The 23,139-nt window shown below is 37.6% G+C and overlaps 1 protein-coding gene across 1 annotated transcript in view; it reads right to left on the minus strand.

The window, feature by feature from the left end:
• Positions 1–445: 445 nt before the first annotated feature.
• Positions 446–23,139, minus strand: part of LOC106064203 (acid-sensing ion channel 2-like) — a 32,303-nt gene continuing 9,609 nt past the window's right edge. Inside the window, exons 4-16 of the mRNA XM_056040776.1 lie at positions 22,224–22,282; positions 21,216–21,231; positions 19,859–19,941; positions 16,185–16,262; positions 15,286–15,374; positions 13,472–13,635; positions 12,345–12,440; positions 9,309–9,435; positions 6,366–6,432; positions 5,215–5,272; positions 3,673–3,755; positions 2,029–2,104; positions 446–669 (exon numbers count right to left, since the gene is read on the minus strand). Coding sequence (XP_055896751.1) covers positions 526–669; positions 2,029–2,104; positions 3,673–3,755; positions 5,215–5,272; positions 6,366–6,432; positions 9,309–9,435; positions 12,345–12,440; positions 13,472–13,635; positions 15,286–15,374; positions 16,185–16,262; positions 19,859–19,941; positions 21,216–21,231; positions 22,224–22,282 — 1,140 coding nt within the window. The 3' untranslated portion in view covers positions 446–525. The remainder of the gene's footprint in view (positions 670–2,028; positions 2,105–3,672; positions 3,756–5,214; positions 5,273–6,365; positions 6,433–9,308; positions 9,436–12,344; positions 12,441–13,471; positions 13,636–15,285; positions 15,375–16,184; positions 16,263–19,858; positions 19,942–21,215; positions 21,232–22,223; positions 22,283–23,139) is intronic.

The raw sequence follows: 23,139 nt of genomic DNA on the forward strand, positions 1-23,139 counted from the left end.
CAAGGCTAAATTATAACCCCGGCATAAAGTTAATAAACACTGCTCAGGTGGGGAGCCCGGCGGAGTACATCATACCCTAGATGAGCGCGAGGACAAAACCCACCTGACAGTATATTGTATAAAGGGGTCGCCGAGCTTAAAAGGTTGAGAACCGCTGCTATAATGATTGGTCTCAATTAAATGCGTGGCTTTTACGCTCCCAGAGCTTAGTCTTGCTGTTCACATCCACTTCTGCTACAGAGCTACTTCAGTTTTAAGAAAAACTCAGTGAGTTCCTTATTAGCAAACATACATTCTTCAGAGACTAGGAGATATTTAGATCTGCACGAGACACTAACATTACATATAATGCGTTTGTACTCATTTTTTTTTGTATGTGTGAATATTAAGAGTTGTACAGTAAAATAATGACAGTATTAATAACATATATAATAAATATAACAGTTTGTATTAAAGACACGTTTAAAAAATATTATTCTATAATTTGTTTTAATGACATTATCGTAAAATGTCCATATTTTAGTGTCATTCTTGTCGACTCAACAGACAAATTCTGCAAAATGCCAAAAACAGTTCTGTTACAAGCTGAACCACCTCAAACACACTTATGATGGAGAGTCCGATCCACAGGCCGATACATCCGCCGAAGTTACACAAGAAATCAGTCAGCTGAAATAGAAGAGGAAACCGTTAAAAAAATATTAGAACTCAATACATGAAGACTGATGACTTGGGAGGATGATTGAATTTTGAATCATTTATATTGAACGTTATTCTTTACAATAAAGCAGTTGCTTATTCACTTTTACTTGACTATCAGTTACATTTTTTTTTTAGGAAAATGGTATCCTAAGAAATATCCCGAGTACTGGATTGAAAGATCTATCTTGAATTCAGTGGGAAGCGTGGTCGAGAGGCCAAGTGCGCTTGAACTTGGCTTGGCTTGGCTAGAAGGGGGCTCGAGGTTCGACACCCGACTCGGACAGAGTTTTGTTTACTGAGCGCCTAAAGGCAGCACGGAAAGCCAACTCCTAGAATAATATGTTTTTTAAATACCCCCCCCCCCACACTCAACTGGTCCACAAATGAGATTGGATCGAAAGTGCTATAAGTACTATGCAAGTAGCGCTGTATAAAAGTTATAATAATATAAAAGCTATAACAATAATCCCCATAACTACATTTTTAAAGTATTTTTTTTCAAATTGATACATACAATATTGTCCATTTTTTTCAGCCGTTTTAAGAGATTTTTTGAAAGGTTTGGATTAGGCGATTGAAAAAAAAAAGTCTACATCAAGCATGTCATAATCATAAGATTCAGCCACGACACAGACTGGGTTTTAAATCTCGGGGTATTTAGGGCTCCCCTGAGTCCACCCAACTCAAATTGGGTACCTGACTATGGGGAAAGTAAAGGCGACTTGTCGTTGCGCTGCTCGTCAACTGTTGATCAAAGAAACAGATGATCTTTAACTCTTTCTCCACGTTATTATTTTCCCACGCTTCGAAGTTCTTCTTTTAGCTCATGACTATTTCACTCCCCTGTTATGATTAAGCTTCAATAGCTTTGTTGCTTGTTATCAGAAAATGTTCTATTTGGTATAGATCTAGAATTAAATGCTCTTTTTTATATAACACAAAGTCCAGTTTATTAATTAAATCACATATCGGTATCGACTATGAATAATAACTCAAAATTTCAACTTGATCCCAGAATGGGAAGTAGGAGAATAACGTGGCAAAAGTATTAGGAGAATTAAATCCATATATACATCCACATCTCTCATTAAATAGCAGTTATTTCCCTTATTTCGATATCAAAAAAAAATAATAATAAGTAATCACCAATAATGAGCTAACTTATTAATTATTTTTTTAATTGATTCGTGTCTTGTCAGGTACTATGAATAATTGTGCAAAGTTTTAACTTGATCCGAGAATGGGAAATGGGAGAAAAAAAAATGTTCAAACTTTTTACCAGACAGACAGAGTGAGTTGATATAAGCTTCGCAAAAAGATACTCACTGTGACCGCAGGGTCCGTAGTGAAACTGTCTACGTAAAATGATTCATAGAAGATGTTGGCTGACACAAAATTCTCTCTGCGAGATGGAAACCATTATTAGCCAAGTATACTAACAAAGTTAATCACAATTCAAAGATGACATTTTCTACATATTAAGTTTAAGGAGTTTGTTTTGGTTTACAGAATAGAGAACTAAAGAACAAGGAATTGTTTGGAAGTAATAGGAATATAGAGTAGTATTTGAGTGAAAAACATTTTTTTTATCGACAATTGACATGTTTCGCCACCTTTGAGGAAGATAAAGCAGATAAACCGTTGTCAGCTGATAGAGTTAATACAAGTTCTCTTTTCGGCCGTCTGCTGGGAGTTGAAGTTAAAATACATTCTTTTTTTCGGCCGTCTTCTGGGAGTTGAAGTTAAAATACTGTTACGATTCTATCTCCTACTCAGGCCTTCTGTAAACACTGCTAAACACAACACATCAAGAACTTGACAACAAGGCTCCAAATAATCTGGTACTTTAATAAGGGTCAAATAAAACAGCCAATACGACACAATTGGCAACAAAATAAACTACTACTACCGTACTGAACTCTACTGTCTCTATTTCTTCCTGGACTCGTACATAACACTTGAGGACTCGACCAGGACCGACTTCATGGCTGACTAACAGTCCCGGTCTCAACTCTCTCCGGTCTTGAACTGCCGCTTTCTTACACACTGTGTCTCTGGTCCACGCCGGCTTATGATCAGATGGCCATAACACGGGCCCTATTCACGTGCAAAGTTCATGCCAGTACTGTCCCTTACCCTTCAATATGGCACACTAAACTGTATTACTGGCTTGTGTCACATATGTCAGCTGAGCCTACATTTAACCATTTCGCGCCGCCAATAGGGTCATAATAATACATTCTCTTTTTGGCCGTCTGCTGGGATTTGAAGTTAAAATACATTCTCTTTTTGATCTATGCGCCTTTCTTCAACTACAAACTTTCATCGAGACTCGAATGTCAATTTTGATCTATTCTGTCTCAATTGACATTCAACGTATTGGGGAGGGGGGGGCCCACCAACATATTCTTGCACCCGGGCCTATGGGTACCTTGCTACGCCACTGCGCATAGGTTGCAGTGACCCTAAAGGCCGGCCCTGAATGCAACATACATCAAGGTCACTCAAATCTTGTATAGAATTTAATTATAAAACGAAATTACCTTCATTGACCACGGGGCCACAGAACATAAACTTTTGACCAACCTTCTCCATTCCCTTGTCTTTCTCCTTGACTTGAATCTTTTGAAAGTCCAGTCCATTCTTTGATGTTGTTTTCAAATCGGTTTCTCGGTCTGCCCCCTTTATCTCTTCACTGGTAGCTTATTGTTCCCTAAAACAATTTATTTGCAAACCCGTTGGCCCTCATGCTATGCCTATACAGTTCAAGCTTACATTGTTTGCCAAAAGTCAGAAGGTCATAATGGGACCCAATAGCCAATGTGATCCTCTTTCGATTTTTTCTCCATTGTGAGAAGATCATGTTAACCTTCTGTAGCATCTCAGTTCCAGTTTCCTCTCTAGTTCTGCAGTTAGCGTCCAAGATTCACAAGCAAACAAAAAAATAAATAAATATAATTTGTTGATTACCTTAGTTCCGATTCAGACTGATTTCTCAGTCGCGCGCACCTGTCTGCAGACATTTTCCCACAGACTTGATCAAGGTAACCTTTCTGAAAATGTTAAAGAGAATTTTTTGTTTTAAGACAACGATTACGGATAGAGATAGGAATGGATAGAAGTTAGTAGAGTCCCCGGGACCAAAGTTTTTGTAGATGTCCCCCCCCCACTTTTTTGAAAGCTTTAATACAATTCCACTTATTATTAAAATTATGGCTTTTATATAGCGCTGCTTTCATGCTTATAGCATGCTCAGAGCGCTTTGGTCCAATCTCAGTTGTGGACCAGTTGGGGGGGGGGGTATCCGTGCTGCTTTTAGGCGCTCAGTAAACACAACTCTGCCCGAGTCGGGTGTCGAACCCCGAGCCCCCTTCATAGGTAGCCAAGCCAAGCCAAGTTCAAGCGCACTTAGCCTCTCGACCACGCTTCCCTAATAATATTAATATCTTAAAGCATACCATATTTGAGAACCATCGTCAGTTTAATCTCATTTTCCTTCTTTAACTCTCTCTCTCTCCTAATTGACGACGCCAATGTTGATCAGACCCCCATTGAACTAAATATAGTTTTGGATTTATAAACTTGAACTTGTGCTGTGTAAAAAAGAGCACACATTCCCCTACAATTCAATACCAAATACAACATTTTCTGATAACAAACAAAAAAGTTATTGAAGTTTAATCATAACAGGAGAGTGAAATACACATGAGCAAAACGAATAGGCTACTACCGAAACGAGCAAAATAATTAAGGAGAGAGAGTTTAAATAGCATTTATTTCTATATTGTAATTTTGGAAGACCTTGATGACCACTTTGTCATCCAGGGGGCTGAGGGGTTTGCACTGGGGTTTTATGCCTCCTCCTGTGGCTGGTAAGACCTATGTGAGCTCGGTATGTTAGGCCGCACACTGTGCAGGTTATTCCAGCTGGAGCTAGTGTCCTTGACCTTGCTTTTCTTCTCTGGCGTTTTTCTTCTGCCAGTGTGGTTCTCTTTTCCTCAGCAACCTGTGCCCCAGTTTTCACAGCGCGACGCCATGATGCTCTGTCATGTGCCTCTGTCTCCCAGGTGCCTGGGTCTATGCTGAACGCCTTCAGAGAAGCTTTGAGGTTGTCCCTGAAGCGCTTTCTTTGACCACCTTGCGAGCGCTTTCCTTCCCTTAGTTACAAGAGTGACAAGTGACATGCGCTGAAATTTGGATTAAAGTGAGGAGGATTCGCGCAACACGTCGACCTCACTCTCTCGCCCTAAAGCCCATCCTTTTCCGGAAGCAAGATTTGGTAGTATACAGTACACTCGAAATGTGTCAAGACCGTGACAACAATGATGTGACTTCATTAATTAACGACAATAATGTCATCTGATTTATTTACGACAAGGATGTCCATAAATTAAGTATTGACCTAAATAAAACAATATACAATGACATCACTGAATTTGATGTCATATTGGACGTTTTGATTAGCCAATTTTTTTGTTTGTTTTACTTTCACAGGCAATAAATAGTACTTACCAGAGCCTTAGAGTTTGGCCAAATGGAGGAGCTGATCTTGTAGTTGTACGTATTGAGGCTGTAGACAGAAATAGAAAGTTCATGTCAGTGAAAAATAATCACAGAAGAGTAAAAACAACAACAGCTCGTCCCATATGCTAGGACAAATTTGTACAAGTGCTCCTTCTTCCCTAGTGCTATCAGAGCATGGAATGGGTTGCCTGAGCCAGCCAGGAAAAACCTGTCATCCCTTCATGGTAGAGTGGAGGAAGCAGGAAGACAGCTGAACTATGAAAAAAAAAATGGACTGGTCTTTCTCTTGATATCTTGATGGATGCTGACCGGGAAAAAAGTGGAGAGATTTGGTGACGCAAACTGTCACAGCTTCCCTTTGTGTGTGCGTAGCAGAACAACACCAGTCCACTACGGGCCTGACTACGGAATGTTGACCCAACTGACCCCTTACCCGGCATCATGGCCTTAGTTATTTTGAAATGTTTTATTTTTTATTGTTATGACAGTTATGGTACAGCGTTTCAACTGTTATTGTTACTTAACTTTTAGTTCAGTCTTCGCCTTTGACTTGTACACATTTAATAATGCTAAAGGTCATGACCTCAACACACCCTTTTCTGCCCTGTTTCAACACTGCAAATATATTTCGACATCCTAAAGCTAAAGACCTCCACGTCCGTCATTTCCGTGTGATTGTTAAAAGAGCTGAGCTGAAGGCTCTTCGAACTCTAGGCGTGTAAAAGCCTGCTTGAACAAACCGTTCTGTCTGGAAGAGGTCCAAGTCAATGCCTATGTTAGACATTGCTATGTCCGACGTATCTGGCACTCCGGGCGCATGGACTAGAATACATGGCCGAAGGTCGAGCACAGCGGGAACCCCCGCCATTTTCCTATGTTGTACCAGGCATTGATATAACGGTCCCTTGAGGAACGTCGTATGGATTATCGACAAGGACGTGGGAGCTCTCTTTCAACTCAAGCTCTCGCATTCCCTTGAACACTCACACAGGAGTTTTGTTTTGCTATTCATTTCTCAAGTAATCGTTTCCACCCGGATGCCACGTTGAGGCAGAATAGCGTACCCGGGTCAGTCATTTCCTACTCGTCATCTAGATATTAAGGAACACGGTTTCGTTATTATAGTAAGCTCCCTTTACCTGCAATCAGACTGACACTCATCACACGGGGGATCACTATTGTCTTCTTTTTTCCAACATTGGTACACTGGAGATAAAGATAGAGATGTTATATTGGTATATTGGAGATAAAGATAGAGATTATGTATTGGTACAATGCAGATAAAGATATAGATTTCAGAATTGGTACATTGATGCACTGGAGATAAAGATTGAGCTTTTTGGAACATAGGTACACTTTATATAAAAATAGAGTTGTTATACTGGTACATTGGTACGCTGTAGATAAAGATAGAGATGTTATATTGTGGTACATTGGTACGCTGTATATAAAGATAGAGATGTTATATTGTGGTACATTGGTACGCTGTAGATAAAGATAGAGATGTCATAGTGGTACATTGGTACGCTGTAGATAAAGATAGAGATGTTGTATTAATACCTTCCAAATTTACCTTCAATTCCTAAGACACAGCTTCGCACGGGTTTGTCAACTACTGATGTATTTTGTTTATAATAGTCTTACCTCAATGAGTGTCCGTTGAGGGTCAAGATTGTGCCTATAGCTGAACTTTGACCAAAGGCCATGGATTAGAGATGATTATTGAAATACATGCGAGACATCGCCTGAGGTATCTTATCTTATCTTATAAAATACAGTCGTTACTTAAAAAAAGAAGATGATTACGTCATATGCGTGTCCCACTAGATCTCCTAGATCAAACTAGTCTCTAATGTTAATCAATGACTTAAACTCCATAACCGAGAGGCCCGGAGATCCCCGCGAGAGAAGCCTGCGTATTCATATATTGTACTGACACTAACCGTGCGAGAGTAACCACCACAATGTATTGCCCCCCCCCCCCAGTGAAAACTGGAGTCAAATTAGGACGGTCTGACGGAGCCTTTTGTTTTCATTTGCCCCGCGTGCAGTGCGCGTGTTTGCTGGAACGAGCTGTGGGAGCCCACTGAAGGAAATGTTTCCTTTTAGCCTTTCTGTCTCCCTTATCAGAAATCTTTTCGGGGGTGGTACGATGAGACCTGGAATGTAACACCGAAATAGTCCCCCCCAAACAGCCTTGACAATACGTCAGTTGTTAAGAATAGATCTGGCTGATTGCATTGCATTGTAAGCGAACAGCCATTTAATCAGATCAAAAATACAACGGACCGCACCTTAAAAAGGGTCCTCCTCACATCAGCCCACACGTTAATAAGGCCACCGGTACATCAGAGCACTAGTTAATAGGGTCACCAGTACACCGTACCTCAAATTAATAGGATGACCAGTATATCAGAGAATTAGTTAACTGGACAACCATAACATCGGACCGTCGGCTAAGAGGACAACCACTACATCAGACCACCCGTTAATGTGACCACTATTCGACCTACTAGTTAAAAGGAACACTGGTACAATGAACCACCAGTTCCCGGTACATGAGACCACTAATCAATGGGGCCACCGGTAAATATGACAATTATTCAATAGGATCATTGGACCATCTGTTAATAGCACTACTGGTACGTTGGACCATCTGTTGATAGCACTACTGGTACATTGGACCATCTGTTGATAGCACTACTGGTACATTGGACCATCTGTTGATAGCACTACTGGTACATTGGACCATCTGTTGATAGCACTACTGGTACATTGGACCATCTGTTGATAGCACTACTGGTACATTGGACCATCTGTTGATAGCACTACTGGTACATTGGACCATCTGTTGATAGCACTACTGGTACATTGGACTATCAGTTAATAAAACAAACGGCAATTCTTCTAATTAACATTAGTACCAGTGTGTCAAACCCTTTTAAAACACATTCTTTTCATATTAATGCTTTTGAAAAAGAGAATTTGTACCATAATATTTGGGGTCGTTTGGGAATATGAGGTAGAATCATAATGTAAGAAAGGGACACCCGGACATTACTCTAATTAAATGATTAGCAATGGTTAACCTTGTGGCTAATTAATATAAACAATACAGGGCCTTTCTGATAGATGAGCACAAACTCTCGTTTTGAGAATAACAATGTATTATTTGAAAAGAGAGTTAATGCTCGCCTGCGTTTTGGATTAGTTTGTAGCGGTTTGGATTAGTTTGTAGCGGTTTGGATTAGTTTGTAGCGGTTTGGATTAGTTTGTAGCGGTTTGGATTAGTTTGTACCAGCTAAGTGAATGTTCTAGTGTTTTCTTAAGTGAATATGTTATATGTGGAATATATCATTATAGCTTATTTATGGATATTAAAGTTTATTAATGGTATCAAATATTTGTAACATATATACAAATTGATCCAATGATCCAATGATTGATTGATTGATCTAGATCTATTGTGCATGGACTTTCATTGTGTTGCTATTCTCTGCAGTAAAATCTCTAGACTCTACTGTTAAGTTGCATACATTGTGTCATTAAAACAAGTTATAAAATATAAATATATGTATAACAGAAACAACAATAATAAGGCTGCTACAATTGTTCCAAACATACTTTTACTAGACAAACATTTTCTATACAAACATTTTGATATTCAAACATTTCCAAGGCATACATTTTCTATACAAACAATTTCCCGATACAAACATTTCCAAGGCATATATTTTTTATAGTGGAAAGTATGGTCGAGAGGCCAAGTGCGCTTGAACTTGGCTTGGCTTGGCTACCTAGAAGGGGGCTCGAGGTTCGACACCCGACTCGGGCAGAGTTGTGTTTACTGAGCGCCTAAAGGCAACATGGAAAAGATACTCCCAGATACCCCCTCCCCCCACTGGTCCACAAAAGGGATTGGACCAAAAGCGCTCTGAGCATGCTATAAGCACGAAAGTAGCGCTATATAAAAGCGATAATTATTATTATACAAACAATCACATTCAAACATTTCCAACGCATACAATTCCTATGCAAACATTTCCTAAACTTTTCCTAGACAAATATTTTGACCTACTTACGTTCATCGTTGTCGCCACAGTAGTCGACCGTTTCAAATCCTTCAGGCAGATCCACATTGTCGTAAAAGGTTGTTTTACAGTGACATTTTTCAAGGGCGTTTCTCGCGGAGCACAAAGCCATGCAAAACTGAAAAAAGGCACCATTACGATACGTGTTTGTGGTATCTACTTTTTGGTAATTAGCCAATACAAGTGAAACTATTTGACAAGTTAAATCACGCAATAAAACCTGAAGACATATTGACCCATTTTCGTGTGACCTTCGACCTAAAGGTATTTAGTAAAGTAAAGTTCCCCTTTCAGACCTTGTGGTCTATTGAGCAGATGATGAAAGGGTCATCTGTTTCTGTGACCGGTTAACAAGGGTGTCATGTGGCCAGCACAACGACCAACCGCCTTTACTTTCCCCCAACTAATGTCAAGTACCCATTAGAGCTGGGTGGACTCAAGAGGCGCCAGAAGATCCCGAAATTAAAAATCCCAGTCTTCACCAGGATTCGAACCCCGGTCTCCGGTTCGGAAGCCAAGCGCTTTACCGCTCAGCCATCGCGCCTCCTCCTCAAGGTATTTAGGCTACGTAAATTTGGTTTATAATTTCCTAGTCATTGAATCAAAAGAGATATGAGTGGCTAAGAGGCAGACACAATTAATTAATTAGTTAATTAGTTAATTCCTGATAATATATTGTTATAAACCTGGTGGTGGCACAGATGGGGGTAGTGGTGTGTGTGTAGTCAGCCGCCGCTAATCGCCCCAGGCCAGCGCTAAACGAGCGGTCAACCGTGACGAGTTACGACGGTCAGCCGAGTCCAGTGATAACAGGACGGTTCGGGAAGGATCGCCGTCGTGAACAGAGCTCAGGAGCGTCACGAGAGTTGTAGTCATCTGACCACCTAGAAACGTCCAGCGGCGTTCTGTCCGGTTCGAGAAGGCCAGTAGGGACCCTATATAAGAGCGGAGGTGTCGCAGTCAAGACGGTCGAGAAAAGGAGCTCAATACAGCAAGGTTCAGAGCCCGGTTCACTACAGTCCGGTCGACTACAGCACAGTTCAGCGGTTAGGTTCTGTACGGAGCATTACGACGGTTCAGTGCGGAGTACTATCAAGTACAGTTGAGACGAACGGCGTCTTGATCTTAGTCTGCGATCGAGTCCGACACAACGAACCTAGTGTGTGAAGTCAGTCCGGAATTGTTGAACCCAGTGCAAGCCCGGAACGAGACGGAGAGGGCAAGTGCAAGAGTTGATACGGCGGAACGGTGTTATCGCAGAGATATTTGTACAGTGTAAGTGTTGCCAATTGTACAGTATTGGCTGTTATTTATCAACTATTAAAGTGTAACGTTACTTTGGAGCCCTGAGTTGTCAAGTTCTTTAAGTTGGTGGTGTATGGTGCAGTTTGCAGAGAGCCTGGATAGTGAGATTCGTAACAATATTATAATGTATCAAATGTTTCTTGGAGTCGGGTTTTTAGTGAACTGGTTTCCCTTTTACACAGATTTATCTTACACCTCTGAACGATCCCAGCGTTTTTACGTCCACAAATGTTCATGTTTTTTCTGCCTGGAAAGCCAACACCATGGGACAGACAAGCTAATCCTAAGCGTATGTGTGTTCCATATTTGTATTTTTTCGTTTGTTTGTTAGCGAAGGAAGGCCGCGTGGCCCAAACGTCCAGTGTTTTTACTGGGCTGGTGAGTTGGCTATGTCTATTGTATCTATATTCATGGATGTTCAGCCCAGCAAAAGTAAATATTTTTTTTTATCTCATGGTTTTGATTATGGACATAGCCAGAGGGGTCGAAGATCAATTCCCCATCCCCCGAAATGAAATACCTCCCCTCCCCCTTCCAAGCAGGGAGTGGTGTTGGAACTTTGAGATTGTTTTTTTTTTCTCTTTAATTTTCTTTTGAAATTTTAACGTTAAACCATCATTTACCTCGGCGCCATGGGCGTAAATAAGTTTGGCACCCCCCCCCCCTGCCCCCAAGTTCTGAAAGGGATACTTTTTTTTTTTTGCTGGCATATTAAATAACGAAGGCGTTTGGTCGTTGTGTTTGTCACATGACACCCTCGTTAATGGTAGGCCATAGAAACAGGCGAACCATGCACCATTTACCGATATAGGTCAAAATGTCTTATAAAGGAACTTTTACTTTTTACTTTACTTTTTACTTTCCTTTTTTACTTTACTTTTTTACTTTACTTTTTACTTTACTTACTTTACTTTATTTACTTTACTTACTTTACTTTTTACTTTACTTTTTTACTTTCCTTTTTAATTTACTTTTAATTTACTTTTTACTTTACTTTTTTACTTTACTTTTTACTTTACTTTTTACTTTACTTTTTACTTTACTTTTTTACTTTACTTACTTTACTTTTTACTTTACTATTTGCTTTACTTTTTACTTTACTTTTTACTTTACTTTTTACTTTACTTTTTACTTTACTTTTTACTTTACTTTTTACTTTACTTTTTACTTTACTTTTTAATTTAATTTTTACCTTACTTGTAGCGTGATTACCTGGAAGCGTGCATATCTGTTTCATTATCTCATTCAATCAAATGAAAGGTGAAATATGGGTTGCCGAGAGAGAAAACCGCTTGGCTACCTTTCATCGGGGCACGAGTTGGAAATCCGACTATAGCTGTGTTGTGTTTACTGAGTGGCTAGAAACAGCACGGAAAACCTTCTCCCCCCCCCCCCCCCACACACACTCCAAAAAAAAAAAAGACTGGACCAGACCACACTGAGCGTGCTATAAGCTGTGTGGGATGCATTGGACGACAGTACGCTTGAACTTGGCTTGGAAAACCTTAAGAACGGGGTTTGAGGTTCGACACCCGACTTGAGCAGAGTTTTCTGAGACTAAAGGCAGCACGGAAAACCTTCTCCCGGATACCCCCCTTCTCCCACTAGTCCACAAATGAGATTTGACCATAGCGCGGTGAGTAAGCTATAAGCATGAAAGTAGTGCGATATAAAAGGCTATAATTATTTAAAGTAATTAGAAGACGAAATGCTCTAACTTACTGTTTCAGTGTAGACGTAGTCGTAATTCTCAAAGTAATCGCTGTTACTGTGGTCGACGCAGTCTCCATAAGGCTGGGGTAAATACTGCGTCTGAAGCTGATTGAAATACGTGGCAACATTTTATTTCTATGAACATTGAAACTGTTTAAATCGACATTCCATTGGGAATTAAAGTTATCTACTCTTTGTTTACACTTTGAAATTATATTATTCAAGATTCTGTTTACCATTTGTAAACAACAAAATACTTGAAAAAATAGCTTGATAAAAAAAAAATAATTACGCGCAAAGTGGGAACTGCATACACACTATAACAACATCTAAATGAGTGGATATTGATCTTCGCATTTAATCCTATTCATTATTATTACTTATCATTCTAATCTAAATAAATGCAAAGTCTTCGGGCGCCTCTGAGTCCGCCCAGCTCTAATGGGTACCTGACATTAGTTGGGGAAACGTAAAGGCGATTGGTCGTTGTGCTGGCCACATGACACCCTCGGCCACTGAAACAGATGACCTTTACATCATCTGCCCTATAGACCACAAGGTCTGAAACGGTAAATTAGTGTTGTTTTTTTTTTTACATAGAGTCGAAGTCGAAATCAAATGCTTCCTCTATATTGAAATTGCTTTGAGCTATAAACTCGAGAGCTTAGAAAATTGTATTTTTTCTGAGCTAAAAAATGGAAACAGGAATGATCATAGATCTTTCAAGACGTACATGTTATAACACTTCCTTTTTTTTTGTACGCCGGATACACCAATAATATAGGTATTTAAAAGTGTTTCCGCCATGCGTGAAAGACATAACGATTTGAGGCCATGAGGTCGCCATAATTAATTGGATTTGAGGCCATGAGGTCGCCATAATTAATTGGATTTGAGGCCATGAGGTCGCCATAATTAATTGGATTTGAGGCCATGTATGTGAACTAATGCTGTGTACTAGATGGTATGTGAACTAATGCTGTGTACTAGATGGTATGTGAACTAATGATGTGTACTAGATGGTATGTGAACTAATGCTGTGTACTAGATGGTATGTGAACTAATGCTGTGTACTAGATGGTATGTGAACTAATGCTGTGTACTAGATGGTATGTGTACTAATGCTGTGTACCTACCAATCTGAGGGCGATGTTTGACTGAGTTCCTGGTAAAATTTGAAATCCTTCAAACTCCGGGTTCGGCATTGAATTCGGATCATGCAATATAATTTTAAATCCGATACTTTCACGTATCTCTTCAATGTATTCATCGATTTCCAAGAAAAACTGGAGAAGAATACCTGCAACAAAGAGACACAATACACATGACTTAAATCTATGACCATAGGAGATAAACTTACAAATACACATGATATAAATATACGGATCCAGGAGATAAATAGACAAATACACATGCTATAAAGATATAGATCATTACATCTGAGACAAAAAATAAATGTACTTGAGACATAAAAATACACCTGAGAAAAATACATAGTTCAATACATATAAATACATCTGGGACAAATAAGTACATCTAAAACATATAAATACATATGAGGCACATCTTTTATTCCATACGCTAGAAGAAATTCGTACAAGTGCTCAATCTTCCTTAGTGCCATTAGAGAATGGAATGGGTTGCCTGAATCAGCCAGGAAAACCAGTGACTTAACAGAGTTTAAGTCATTGATGTACATGTATGACTAGATTGACTAATGCGTAGGACGTAATTATCTCCTTTTTAAAGTAACGTCTGCAGTATATTAGATAAGGAAAGACTGATGCACCTGAGAGAAATTTAATGGAAAGATGTCATAAATAAATTAATGACATTTTGTGTTTCTGACTATGGAAAAATGTGAGAAAACAGAAAGTATTGATCAACAACAACAACAATAACAACACCAAAAGCAACAAAAGCAACAACAGCAGCAACAACAACAGATGCTACAACAACAACAGCCATAGCAACAACAACAACAAAACACAGAGCAACAACAGCAACATCAGCAAATACAAAAGTAACAGCAACAGTACCAACAGCAGCAGCAACAACAACAACAGCAACAACAACAGCAGCAACAACAACAGCATCAGCAACAGCTACAACAGCAACAGCTACACCAACAGCAGCAGCAGCAACAACAACACCTACAACAACAACAACAGCAGTAACAACAACAGCAACATCAACAATAACAACAACAGAAGCAACATCAACAACAACAGCAGCAGCAGCAGCAGCAACAACAACAACAAAACAGCATAAACAACAACAACAACAACAGCAACAACAAAAAATATAAATGTATTTTTCTTAGGAAAGATTTCTTCTGACTCAAAATATTCGCACAAGCGTATAACTAACGGGCATCTTTTTTTTTAGAGACCAATATCTTAGTAAAAGACCAGTCTCCTTTAATTGACTTTTTTACGTTCACCTATCCCTTAGTCTATTGGTCCGTTGGGGCACTATGCAAGACTCATCAACCGTCTTTCTCCATTCCTCTCTTTCTTTCGTCTTAGTAAGAAACCATTTCAATGGCAGGCCCGTCCATTCTTTTATCTTGTCATCCATCTCTTTCTTTGTCTGCCTCTTCTTCTTGTTCCCTGAAGGAAGGTCTTTGCGAGCCCTGAAGATCTTGTAATATGACCATAAATTTTAAGCTTGGCTAGCAATGGCTGATTTTGAACCTTGTGGATGAGCCACAGACCTGGACGACATGGCAACGAGCTGTTGTTCTCCACTGCCCACAGGTCGCAGGTCAGTGTTGGGGCCTTCTAGAACTTATTGTCTTGGCCTCCCCACGCTCCCCCACGTATAGTTAAAGTATACATGGGGTGGTTAGTGCCAGCGCGAGAGTCGCTGTGATAAAATACTCAAACTCGACAATGACGGCTTAATAGTTGTTAAAGTTTTAAAAATAGAGACTATGAATACTCTCTACCTCCTTGGGTCCCATCGTTAATCTCAAACCATGTGGTGTCCAGAGTGTAGCAGTTTCCATAGTAGATATTCTGGAACACCGTAATGTTACTGCAAAAATATTGGCACTCATGCATTAGTTAAACATCTAGCACTAAACCATAATTTTTACACATATTTAATCTTTAATTTCTAGTCTTCCATTTTCTAATCTGCGGGGCACACACAGGAACTATGATAATGCTTAATTTAACAATATTATATATATATATATATATATATATATATATATATATTGTGTTTTTATGTAAAAAAAATATGTGCCGGTACTCAGAGATGGATTGCCTAACTTTTGACTACTAATAAATTAATAATAAACGTTAAAATACAAGAAAAGTCATACTTTTTTCCTCAAATTTTACCGTCACATAAAAGTATATATATATATGTGTGTGTGTGTGTGTTTGTATGTGTCAGTTGTCAGGTAAAAGAAAAAAAATGTAATAAGCCTCGAACGACACTATATAAAGGGGACTAATTCAGCCTAAATGACCACATCAGTCAAGTAGTATTTCTTTCCATTGTTTGAGATACTAAACAAACAAAAAATATTACCAATAGATAAGTTAATTAACTAATTGGTTGTTTTTTTTTAATTGATTGTTGGGTAAAAAAAATATATTTTTGCAAAATTTTAGCTTGATCTTAGAGGCAAAGTGGGTGAACAAGATTTTTACCAGACAAACCAACACATAGACATACAGACAGAGTGAGTTGATATAATCTCTTGCAAACATATGTTTTATAATAAATAACATTCTTAATATTTAAAAAAATATCATTTCCAAAAACTTATTTTAAAAGGTGTATTCTACTAAGTCTATAAAAAAATGTATTTTACCACAATGATACTATACTTACCTTTGGCCACAACCGTTTGTACCGCCACAGTATACAAGTATGTCCTCAAGCTGGTGTCCTACTTTTGCTCGTATCTCACTGTAGATAAAAACATAAAGTAAAGGTCTACCTTTTAGACCAGGGGCGGCCAAACTTTAAACCCTATGCGTCAATTATGTTCACTTCTAATGTAATTGCGGCACACAAACTTGTAATCCATTTCTTTGAAATATGATCATTTTGACATATTTGGCAGTTTCATATACACAGTATAATCGTTTTTATGGAAATCATACATTTATAATAGAATGGGAAGTGGTAGCAGAGAGGTAGCAGAGAGGTAGCAGAGAGGTAGCTATTGTAGAGGAAGGAATTTCAAACACATACACAAAATACAAGATAAATCGTACTTACTATATGGGCATTTCTGTAGGAGTATTGATAATTTTAATTGATCCTTTATGAATATACTACTAATTAATTATGAATACTGTTCGCAGTTTTAAATTTAAACAAATATTTCTTATGCAGGCAAGTTAATTAGCCTAATGAGGTTTAAATTTGTTTTGTTTTGAATAAAAATGAAATAGTATTACTTAAGTTCGCAACTGAAAGCCATTGACACTTCTTCATTTTTGTACCAGACAGTCGCGACCTCAGTTTTGTTTACCATTATTTGCAAGTATGTAATGCAGGGGTTCTCAACCTGTGGCTCGCGACCCCTTTGGGGGGTCGATTGGCGATTTGCCAGGGGTCGCCTAAGACCCTCCGAAAAATGGATAGTTATTATCTACTCTTCTATTGCTGTGTGTGTGTGCGGGAGGGGGGGGGGTCGCGTCAGAGTGGGGGATTGTAAAAAGGGGTCGCCGAGACTAAAAGGTTTGATGTAATGATGTAATGGGTTCGCTTTGTTGATCCAAAGCGACAGGAATAATTTTGGGTTACTGGTTCAAGTACTTCTACCTATCATTGGTGGTGCTCTATGAGTACAGACACTAAAGAGTTTACTAAATTTAATTGATAGTTTTCCAAACATGACTCTGCTTTCTGAAATATGTTGGGTTCTATTATTTTTGTATGAAGTGAATCGAGGTCAATAAGTCCTTTGAAGATGTTTTAATTACTATCCATTTCTCTTATAAAATGCTACTGCTAGGTAATATCACAAATTTCAGAAGAGTCGTCAAGGAGAATTGCTTCTTTCACAACTTTTCCTACCAAAGAGATTTTAAATCCTATTTGTTTCCTATTCTTATCTTATATAATACAGACGTTACTTCAAAAAAAGAAGATGATTACGTCCTAGGCGTCATGCATTTAGTCATGCATGTTAACCAATGACTTAAATTCTGTCAAGTCACTGGTTTTCATGGCTAGCTCAGGCAACCCATTCCATGCTCTAATAGCACTAGGGAAAAAGGAGTATTTGTACCAATATAACAATAATGGTCTTTCGATATCCTGCTAGGGTCAGCTGGTCAGCGTAGAAGGGGGATTTTTTTTTTTACGCAAACCATCACAGCAGCCCTACGATTCACAATAGAGATAACAGATGTCGATGAAAAGGATAATGAGAGAAGGAAGAGGAGGATATATGTGAGATTTATTTCACAATTTGATTGCGATTTAAATTAGAACATGTATAAAAAAAACATCGATATTTAAAGATTTGTAAATTAAAAAAAAATAAGAGAAAGAGAAAGAGAGAGAGAGAGAGAGAGAGAAAGAGAGGGAGAGATAGCAAGAGAGACAGAGAGAGATACAGAGAGGGATGCAGAGAGGGAGAGATATAGAGAAAGAGAGAATTAAAGAGGGAGAGATAGCAAAGAGACAGAGAGAGATACAGAGAGGCAGAGAAAGAGACAGAGATACAGAGAGGGAGATATAAAGAGAGAGACAGAGAGATACAGAGAGGGAGAGATAAAGAGAGAGAGAGAGAGAGGGAGAGATAGCAAGAGACACAGAAAGAGATACAGAGATGGAGAGAAATAGAAAAAGAGAGACAGAGAAGAAGAGTTAGAGAGAGACAGAGAGAGATACACAGAGAGAGAGAGAGTTAAAGACAAAGAGACACAGAGAGAGATAAAGAGAGGGAAAGATAGAAAAAAAAGAGAAATGAAAGAGTTGAAACGCGAGACAGTGATTGTCACGAGACGTAACGCGAGAGAGAAAGAGCGAGAGAAAGACAAATAAACAACTGACACAAACAACAAATGAGACGAAAAAGAGACAGAGAAGAAAAAAAAAACAGGTTACAAAGACAGTCTGTGTAGAAACACAAACTCAAAATCGGCCCCCAAAGTTGTTCACCCAGGCAGGACAAAAAAAGACAGGCTTCAATATTTTCAGAAAGAATATCATAATGAGATTCTATCAAAGGCAAATGACAGAGAAGAATGGAGAAAGAAGTTTGACAGATCCTGTGTGGTGCCCCAAAGTCCAGCAGACCAAGGGATAGGTGAAACTGAATGTGAAGTTAGATGTGAACCTGGCCTAACTGATGTCTTATAATGATTATCTACTTGATCTAATTGTTTTGTAAAGGGTCAATCTCTTATTCAAAGCCTCAAGAAAAACACATTTCCTTGAAAAAATAAATTCCTTTAGTTTTCTGTACTGTGTGGGGTCTGCATTCCTGCAGCTCACGCGATAATATGAAAAAATACTTATTAATTGTTGTTTTAAATTAGGTTCAACTTATTTGCATAGTAAATAGATTTTTTTCCTCTTTAAAAAATGTTAACTAGTTATTTGTAAATGTAGTAGTTTGTATGACAGAACTTACATAACTTAGCAATACAACTGTAAAAAAAACAACAATTTTGTTTACCAAAAGTCTAAAACCATTTGCATAAATGTGTTAATGAATTAGTAGATATATATAGTTTGTGGTATAGAAAAACAACAACTCCAGTATTTGTTACTATTAATAGTGAATAGTTGTAAAAATGGTGTATTTTTATGAAAAAAACTGCTTGCATAATTGATTTAAAAAATTAGATTTTTCGCTTTCAGAAAAAAAAAAAAGTAGCCGTTGCATCAGAACTTGAATGCTCTAAAATACCATGATGTCCAATTTTCATTTTCTCTTCTAGTTTCTGACATTTAAACGTTACGGACACACAAAACTGATAGCGTCTTTCCCCCGCTAAAAAGATGAAAATGAGTCTTGTATTTTATGTGGTACAGTCGGAAGGTTCTGGTTTTTATGTTTGATGAAAATACCGACAATGATTACATATATTGATCTTTGATGAAAATACCAGCAATGATTAGATATATTGATCTTTGATAAAAATACCGACAATGATTACATATATTGATCTTTGATGAAAATACCAGCAATGATTAGATATATTGATCTTTGATAAAAATACCGACAATGATTACATATATTGATCTTTGATGAAAATACCAGCAATGATTAGATATATTGATCTTTGATAAAAAATACCGACAATGATTACATATATTGATCTTTGATGAAAATACCAGCAATGATTAGATATATTGATCTTTGATAAAAATACCGACAATGATTACATATATTGATCTTTGATGAAAATACCAGCAATGATTAGATATATTGATCTTTGATAAAAATACCAGCAATGATTAGATATATTGATCTTTGATAAAAATACCGACAATGTTCAAATGTGTTGATGATTGATGGGCATATAAACATGAACTACCTGCTCAGGTGTTCCAATCCATAATAGACTATATCACCCGTTGTATTGGGAATATTTTCCAAAGCCTTGTATTCTACAACACTCTGCGTACGTAGAACAAGCAATTAGAACAAACAAAGATTATCTAAGGGAAACAACTGCCAATTACTGCCATTTATATGAAAATGGCAAGGTTTAGTTCCCTTAAAATGAAACACAATTCATTAATTAGTACTAAATGATTAAAAAAAATTTTTTCTTGGATTGATTCGTGTATTGTAAATAATTATACACAATTTTAACTTGATCCGAGAATGGGATAAATAAGAGAAAACGTGTCAAAAAAGTAATGATGGTACTAAATCCATATATACATACACATCTCTCATTCCCCTTATTTCGATATCAAACAAAATAATTAATCACCAATAATTAATTTATTAATTGATGAACTATTTTTATTGATTCCTGTCTTGTCAGGTCTAATGAACAATCGTGAAAAGTTTTAGCTTGATCCGAAAATGGCAGGTGTGAGAAAAAAAACATGTTTAAAAGTTTTTACTTGACAGACAGACTGAACGACAGTCAGACTGACAGACTGAGTTGATTTAAGCTTTGTACAAATATTTTCCTATCAAATAAATCAAACTATGTTTTACAAGAGGAGTTATACAGTTGACCAAGGATCTATATCTTTTTGTTCTTGAAGGCTTTAAGCATATCTCAGCTAATGATAGATTGTAAAGTAATAAACTAATGAAAATGGACCTCATTCACCAATCGTAAACAAACAACATTTAGTCACATGATCTTATTGATAAAAGAACGAAAAAAAAAACTGTCACGTGACAACCACATGAATTAAACATGAGATCGTAAATTATAGAGAAGAGATAGAGCACCACGTGGCTAAATGTTGTTTGTTTACGGTTGGTGAATGAGGTCCATTGTAAATTATTATTTTATTAGCTACCGTTGAGAATCCAAACTTTTAAAGTACTTTTATTAGAAACGTATGTTCTTAAAACACATAAAAACTACCGAATCAAAATCTAAACATGTTTAGTCTGCATGACTGTAGTTCTCTCTGTACCAAATGATGGAGCCCCACGTGTCTTAGGTCATCTAAGTTTGTCTTTTCAATGTTTATACTCGGTGACCTAGTGACGTCAATATTACTCTCTAAGCGTTTTCATAATTATTATAGAGCATGTAAAAGATTAGAGATTACTACACAAAATAAAACATAACTATATATTTGGTAGATTCAGTAAATATCAATTGCGTCATTTGTTCGTCTACATTAGCCAGCGCTCTAAGTGAATGAATTTAAAATACAAAGGAACAATAAAAGAGCAGTATTTAAAATGTACATTACCTCAGAAGATGGGTTCCTTGAATAGGATAAAAAAACAACAACCAAGAATATAATATTTATATAAATGTGGGTGGGTGGGGGGGTGAAAGAGAAGAGAGAGGAGGGGGGGGGAGAAAATGAGAAAGACAGAGAGGGAGAGAGGGAGATGGTTGGAGGAAGAAAGAGGGAGAAAAAATGGAGAAAGAGAGGGGAAGAGAGAGTAAGAGAGAGAGAGAAGGAAATAATAGAAAGAGAGAGAAGGGAGAGGGAAAGGGTGGGAGGAAAAAGAGAGGTGAGAGAGAGAGAGAGAGAGAGAGAGAGAGAGAGAGAGGTATATAGAAATATTTATCAATTCGTTTAGCTATACCTAAGACATTAACTTGGTTATGTTTGTGCATATAAAATTAAGTAAATAATTATAAACAAAACAAAGATTCTATCAATGGTAAGTAAAAAAAAAAAGAAAGTACATTAAAGATATCAGATCCGACCTCCCTATCTAAAGGGGTAGATGATGTCACTCTATTCTGTTTCTATTACCGACGGTTAAGTTTCGTGTGACCAGCACAACGACCAACCTCCTTTACTCTCCCATCGTATGCCATGTACCCATAAGAGTTGGGCAGACACTGTGGGATTCCCTTGTGTCTCGAAGCCAAGTGTTTCCCCACGCAGCCTCCTCGTTCCTTTCTTTCTAAAGACTTCAACATTAATGCACTAAGTGAGTGTTTCCCAAACTGTGTTCTTCGGAACCCTGGTGTTCCACGAGGTCTGAATAGGTGTTCCACAAACTACTGGAACAATTATCCATTACCCCCAGACGTGAATTAATCTCTCTAGAAACATTAACACACTATTCCGCTAAATACTCAGAATGGGCGAAGTGTTACGTTTATTAAAAAAAAAGTTTGAGAACCACTGCACCAAGTAATAGAAATATATCTAACAGCATACTTTGTAACGAAAGGACTAAAGAGCCTGCACATTTATTTTCATTTCCCTAATCCCTTACAGTATCAGCTGACTTACCCGTACTTGGCTTGCTCTCTCTGTATATACTCTATTATTATTGAATTCGTCTCGTTCAGCTGGAACGAAGATTTGAACTCAATAAAAACATTGTGCCGGGCTTTTTGTAAATTTTGTTGAAAAACAATAAAATATAATAAATATATATATATGTGCTAAAAGTTCCGTAAAAAAAAGGTTGGGAAGCACTTGTCTAGAGTAACATCATTAGTGAAATCACTACATTAAGAGACACTTCAGGTACAAGGTTGATGTTGATATACAAGATTGGTGATGATATACAAAATTGATGTTAATATAAAAGGTTGATGTTGATATAAAAGATTGGTGATGATATACAAGGTTGATGTTGATATAAAAGAATGGTGATGATATACAAGGTTGATGTTGATATACAAGATTGGTGATGATATACAATGTTGGTGTTGATATACAAGATTGGTGATGATTTACAAGGTTGAGGTTGATATACAAGGATGATGTTGATATTCAAGGTTGATGTCGACATACAAGATTGATGTTGATATACAAGGTTGATGTTAATATACAAGGTTGATGTTGATATACAAGATAGGTGATGATATACAAGGTTGATGTTGATATACAAGATTGGTGATGATATACAAAATTGATGTTAATATACAAGGTTGATGTTGATATACAAGATTGGTGATGATATACAAGGTTGATGTTGATATACACGATTGGTGATGATATACAAGGTTGATGTTGATATACAAGATTGGTGATGATATACAATGTTGATGTCGATGTACAAGATTGGTGATGATATACAAGATTGGTGATGATATACAAGGTTAATGTTGATATACAAGATTGATGTTGATATACAATGTTGGTGTTGATATACAAGATTGGTGATGATTTACAAGGTTGAGGTTGATATACAAGGATG

Source organism: Biomphalaria glabrata, chromosome 9, assembly GCF_947242115.1.
Source record: "Biomphalaria glabrata chromosome 9, xgBioGlab47.1, whole genome shotgun sequence".
NCBI lineage: Eukaryota > Metazoa > Mollusca > Gastropoda > Planorbidae > Biomphalaria > Biomphalaria glabrata.